This window comes from Lipotes vexillifer, unplaced genomic scaffold, assembly GCF_000442215.2.
Source record: "Lipotes vexillifer unplaced genomic scaffold, Lipotes_vexillifer_v1.1 scaffold252, whole genome shotgun sequence".
NCBI classification, from domain to species: domain Eukaryota; kingdom Metazoa; phylum Chordata; class Mammalia; order Artiodactyla; family Lipotidae; genus Lipotes; species Lipotes vexillifer.
In genome coordinates this window covers 1,227,005-1,233,148 of record NW_006773367.1, presented here as the reverse complement: position 1 = coordinate 1,233,148, position 6,144 = coordinate 1,227,005, and the positions used below count along the sequence as shown (strand labels likewise).

The following is a 6,144-nucleotide window of genomic DNA, read 5'->3' as shown; positions in this document are numbered from 1 at the left end:
TCCGGACGTGCAGGCTCAGCGGCCATGGCTCACGGGCCCAGCCGCTCCGCGGCATGTGGGATCCTCCCGGACTGGGGCACGAACCTGCGTCCCCTGCATCGGCAGGCGGACTCCCAAACACTGCGCCACCGGGGAAGCCCGAGAAGGTTATATTTGAGTCGAAACCTGAAGGAGGTGAGTGAGCAAGACATTTGGATACCTGCAGCAAGTGCAAAGGCCCTGAGGCAGCAGGATGACTCTCATGTTTGAAGAATATCAAGGAAGCTCGTGTGACTGGTGCAGGCGGAGCAACGGGACGAGGAGGAAGAGATGGGGACAGGGAGGCAATGCGGATCTTTAGGGACGTCCCCATCACAAGGGCTTTTACACTGAAGGAAGGTCTGAACAGATGAGGGACATGATCTGACGCATGTCTGCACAGGGTCAGGCAGGTTGCTGTGTGAGGAACAGACTGTGGACGCGGAGCAGGATGGGAGCAGGGACACCAGTTAGGAGACCAGGACAAGTTACACGTGATCATGGCCAAGGGCTCACAGCCTCATGGGAGAATCAGCGGTCAATTCCAACAGAGCAAGAAAGGGGGCAAATCACACCCACTGAAGGGGACTGGGAAAGAGGAGGCGTCCTGGGGCTCCAGTTGAATACTGGAAGATGGCAAGGAGTTAGTGTTCTGGAATCTTCCTGACACCAACATCACGCACTACGATGTGCCTGGGTGCCTCCTAGGCACTGAAAGGCTCTCCCTGTGAAGGCAGAAGCATGTCTTACTGCCTCATGGCAGGGGTATGTGTGTGTACGTGGGGGCACTATGTGCAAGGGGTGGGGCTGGAAACAGAGGAGGTTCCAGAGGGAAGGAACAGCATGTGCCAACTGGATGAGGTGGGAATGAGCGAGGTCCCAGGACCTGCAAAGAGTCCCACTCAGTTTGGCATAGCCAAGGGGGTATGTGGGGGACTGTGGGCAGGGACCAGGCCATGGAGGGCACATCCTGAAGGCAACGGAGCCCCGGGATGATTTGCAACTGGAGCCCACTGCAGACTGGCTTTTCCAGAATGATAAATGTGGTGCTGGGTCAGAACTGTCAGGAGGGCCATGAGGCTACAGGTGAGGGACCAGTTCCGAGGCAGAGCTGGTCCCGGGGGAAATACACAGTGAGATTTTAACCAAGTGGAGGCAGAGGACGAAGAGCTGTGAGTTCGAGAAGAATCCAGGATGTGGCCACCAGCGTGATGCCAGGGAAGACAGCATCCACATTTCCTGGACCAGACGATTGGATGTACGCAGAAGGCTTCTGCAAAGGGCAGACACTGAGGGAGGGGAGCAGACCCGGAGGGAGAGGATGCAGCGTGGAGGTGGGGGGCCTTCCAGAGGTGGTGTTCACCAGGCTGGGTCCCAGCGCAGTGCTCAGGGAACAAGTGGGGCCGGAGACCTGGACGTGGACCTGAGTTCTCAAGTGCAGCTGCAGCCCTGGGGCTGGTGAGAGGAGCAGGGGCCGGAGAGGAAGAGGGCAGCCGGTCAGGGTGGGTGGAACAGCGGCAAGAAGCCTTGGAGCTGGAGGAGGGCAGCAGAGATGGGAGGGGAAGCAGGGGCAAGTAGGATTTTCTTAGCCAAGGCCGGAGAGAGTGTCAAGGAAGTGCCGTGTCCTGGAGAGATAACTAGACATAACTGCTGGCACTTAGGTGAGAAAGACAACAAAGAAAGGTAAGGAAGGAAGTGATTATAGTACAACAAAAGTCAGAGTGGGGCTTCCACTTAGGGCAGGGGCGGGGGTGAGCTGCGGCTGGGACAGGCCACCGGGGGTTTCTGGGGTGGCCTCGAAAATTCTACCTCTTGACCTTAGTGGGGTTACAAAGGTGTTTGTCAAATCCACCAAGTTTTACTTTTGCTCATGTCCTTTCCTTAAAAAAAATCTGTTTTATTTTACAATAAAAAAATTTTGAAGGCGAGGTGACTGGGGCTTCTGCAGAGTCGAAGGAATTCCGGGAGTTGAGGACAGACTGTGGCGGGCGGAGGAGAGATGGGAGGGAAGGAAAGAGAGGACGGGACCTTCAGAAGACTCTTCTCAGTTATCCCAGCTGAGAACAGACTGGCAGAGGGAGGGTAACAGCTAGAGGCGCTGTAGGGTCGAGGGAGGTGGTGCCCGATGGGAAGAACCCTGCGGTCAGGCAGAGGGGAAAAGCTCGCCCATGAAGAGGGCTGGGCTGTGCCGTCCAATACGGCGGCAGCCCAGCCCACACGCGGCTCTGCGGGGCTGGGAACATGGCCGAGCTAAGATGTGCTGTGGGTACAAAACATACCCAGATTTCCAAGACTTCAATCAGAGAACTGGAAGTATCTCAATAATTTATAAATACTGATTACAAGTCAAAATGATAATATTTTGCACGTTATTGGGCAAAATACATTACTTTATATGTTACTTTTAACACATTAAAATATATCAGTGAAATTAACTTCCTGTTTCTTTTTCCTTGTCAGATGCGGCTACTAGAAAGTCTAGTACGACACAGGCAGCAAGCTGTCCTTCCATGGAGCCGGCCTCAGCCCACAGCACGGCGCCTCTGTGATGACCCGCACCCTGCGTGGAGCCCACGTGGCTTCCCCGCCCTAGGAGACCCCCGTCTCCACCATGCCCACTGGGGAGCCACGCACATCCAGCCCCACCAAGCCCCACTTTGGCCGGGCCAGTCCGGGCTGCGCTCCAGCTCACTGTCCTTCCAGCTCCGCCGGCCTGGGCCCTTCCTTCTCTCTCCACTCTCTCTAAGGAGTGGTCCTGACACCCCTGGAAACGTCCCTGGGGACGCTGGCTCTTAATTCTCACGGGTCCCATCCAGTAGCTGTATACTTACTGCTGTGACCCTTGGGTCTGACTCTCTCCCATTAGACTAGAAGTTTCCCGAGGGAGGGGCAGCTTGCCTGACTTGGCCCCTCTGTGTTCGCTGTTCTGTGCCCGGTGCGCAGTGTATGCTCAGTATCTGCTGAATGAACAAGTGACTGAGGCCCCGTGGTGGACTCGTAGGGACCAGGGAGGAGAGCCTGCAGTGAGCTGGGAAGGGTGGGGAGCAGAGCTACACCCGAGGGCCTCTTGCGGGGAGGCCAAAGGCGAGGGGAGATGACCGCGGGCTCACAGTGCTCAGGGGGCAGCCCAAGGACCCAGCAGAGGCCGAAGGGCACACATTTGAGAGGTCCCGGCCCACACTGCCGGGTAGGCAGGAGCAGCTGCTGGCATCTTCACAGCCGTCCTCGATGGTTTACATTTTTTTTTTTTTTTTTGCGGTACCCGGGCCTCTCACCGTTGTGGCCTCTCCCGTTGCGGAGCACAGGCTCCGGACGCGCAGGCTCAGCGGCCACGGCTCACGGGCCCAGCCGCTCCGCGGCACGTGGGATCTTCCCGGACCGGGGTTTGCGGTACGCGGGCCTCTCACCGTTGTGGCCTCTCCCGTTGCGGAGCACAGGCTCCGGACGCGCAGGCTCAGCGGCCACGGCTCACGGGCCCAGCCGCTCCGCGGCACGTGGGATCTTCCCGGACCGGGGCGCGAACCCGCGTCCCCTGCATGGGCAGGCGGACTCTCAACCACTGCGCCACCAGGGAAGCCTGACAGTTTACTTTTTATGAGGCAACAGCTGTAACAAAAAAATACTTCTCCCCATCAAAATGTACACCAGTGCTCTACCGTGGAGTAGCTGGACCGAGTGCCAAGGCATGGATGGTCAGGGTTTGATAATGGCTCGTCAGGTCATTTCACGGCGGTAGGTGGGTTTGTGATGGGCGACGAGGTGCCCTAAGAAGGGACAATCCCAGGTAGAGCGCTGGTAAGCACTGGGCCTGCAGAAGAGCCCAGCTCGGGGCTCAACACTGCAGAGAACAGACCCACTGCTTGTGGGGAGGGAATCACATCCCTGTCACGTTAGCGCAGCCAGGGAGGCAATGTCCTAGGCCAAGAGCCAGTACCCATTTTCTGTCAAGGGCCATGTAGCAGATATTTGGGGCTCTGAGGACCGTAGGGTCTCTGTTGCAATTGCTCGTCTGCCCTTGTAGAGTGAAAATGGGCACAGACAATGTGTAAACAATGGGCGTGGCTGTGTCCCAGTAAAACTTTATTAAAAGAAGCAGGCAGCAGGCTGAAGTTGGCTGTGGTCCATAGTTTGCCAACCACTGTATGACTCTCCAGCCTCAGAGCCCTGATTTTCCCAAGGCTGGCCACCGTATTTCAAGTCTCCGATGGGTCTCCTTAGAAACACTTTATGTCAGCAAAGTTCTAGTGAGTTTTAGGAATCTCCCACATGAGCAAATGGAGACTCAATCCACTGTTGGGCCAGAGACAACTCAAATGATAATGTTTCACTGCAGCAGTAAAACAGCAACCTTATCTCTTAGTGGACATATTTTTCCTCTTTGGTATTTCTTGAAATGTGAAACAAAGGGTTTCTTCTGCAGGGAGGTACCAGGTCTGGAATGGGGAATGTCGGGAGTGAGACATTTAAAGAAATGAGATTTAAAGAAATCTCATTTTAAAATATGTTGTGGGCCTAAGAGCAAAGCCGGACTTCTTTAAAAAAGAGAGAACAGCTCTTGTCACCTGTTCCCCCAACGCTGGGGGGCCTTCCTCCTCCCTCCCTGAAAGGAGGGGACACTTTTAGAAAAGATAAACACGCAACCTAATAGAAAACACAAGGGCCTGTTGTGTAACACCGGAAACGAAAAGGCCAGTGGGAAACAGCAGGTGTTCCTGGCAGTGCAGGCCTGGTGGAAGAAGAGGATGAGGCATTATCGGGATCTTACCCCGGGTTTGTGTGGGTGAATGTTTACGTAACTGCAGTGGAGGAGCTGAAGCTTAACGGCAGCCTGTCTGCTCTGGAGTGCAGTTGCCAAGCAATACCTTTCCCCTTGTGCCCTCGAGGCCTGAGGGGTTTGCAATTGCTTTCTCCTGCCAGAGGGCTACTCACCGAAGTCAGCGCCTCCACGTTGGCGCCTGTCAGACAGAGGTAGCGGACCACGTCCAGAATCCCGTTGTTGGCTGCAAGGTGCAGAGGCGTCCGTCCATACTGGAAGAGACAAGAAAGACCCAGGAGAGTCCTCACGGCTGCTGCTGAGGATGACATTTATGGAGTGACCTCACAGGGCCATCATTGGGGTATCTGGGATCCTCCAAGAAGAAATAGGAGGCGAGGTCTCCCTTCTCCAGAAACTTGCCATCTCCTTGGGGAGGCAAGCCAAGCAAAACATTTTCAAGTATTTCTCAGTTAAAAGAGTAACTTCAAAATAAAACTTAAAAGGATGAAAGAGTGGGAGGCTTATCATAAGATAACTAAATTAAGTCTCCTGCTGCGCCAGCAGAAAGGAGGCATGAGTCAGGGCTCAAGGGCCCCAAAGTTCCGGAAAGATCCGCACCACAGTTCAAATTTAGATACAGCAAAGGGAAAAGGCATGGAAGCACAGCCACTGAAGACACTCTAATGAGGTGAAATTCCAAGGCCATCCCCACCATTTTTTATGCCTATGGGTTCCCAAACCCAAGGCATCTAGAGGCACTACAGTGAATTCATGGGGTGCTGAGGAACATTTTAAATTTTTGATGGAACCAGCAGGTTCAGACACCAGGGAAACTACTAGCTCCAGGTAGTTCAAAGTCTCAAAGTAGCTGGTACTGCCTTCCTTTCAATGACATCATGTATGCACAGCAGGGGGTTGGTCGCTGCTGTGAGAAGAGGCAAATATCTTGAGAACATCCACGTAGAACAGGATATAAGGGTGGTGGTGTCCACTCTGGGTCCAAGGTTTGAGGAGTTATGAGGTGCCCAACAAGCATACACATCCCATTAATATACAACTGAGGTTAATTGAGAATGAAATAAAAATAGTTTTCTTTCAATTTATGTGGATCATTTATTCCCACAGCTACTAAGGACATACATACTAGGTCGTTTGGAGTGAACGACTTAACAAACAGAACTTTAGGTATTTCTTTTGCTCTGGGGGAGCCATGAAAAAGATTACTAAGACACTATGGAAGTTAGCAAGTGTGCGTATCTCTGCTTTATGCCGTTTATGTGTAAATACAGATTTCTGCTAGAAAGTTAACACATGCTCAGGTAGAATATCCAAACAACATAGAAGGATATATGGTAGAAAAATGAAGTCTC

At 53.5% G+C, this 6,144-nt stretch overlaps 1 protein-coding gene across 3 annotated transcripts in view; it reads right to left on the bottom strand.

Moving 5' to 3' along the window:
• The window catches only part of DAPK1 (death associated protein kinase 1), a 211,746-nt gene that overhangs the window by 41,641 nt on the left and 163,961 nt on the right, over positions 1-6,144 (bottom strand). For all 3 annotated transcript variants that reach the window (XM_007448280.1, XM_007448279.1, XM_007448281.1), the window contains one exon: positions 4,948-5,046. In XM_007448280.1, the coding sequence (XP_007448342.1) occupies positions 4,948-5,046 (99 nt within the window). The remainder of the gene's footprint in view (positions 1-4,947; positions 5,047-6,144) is intronic.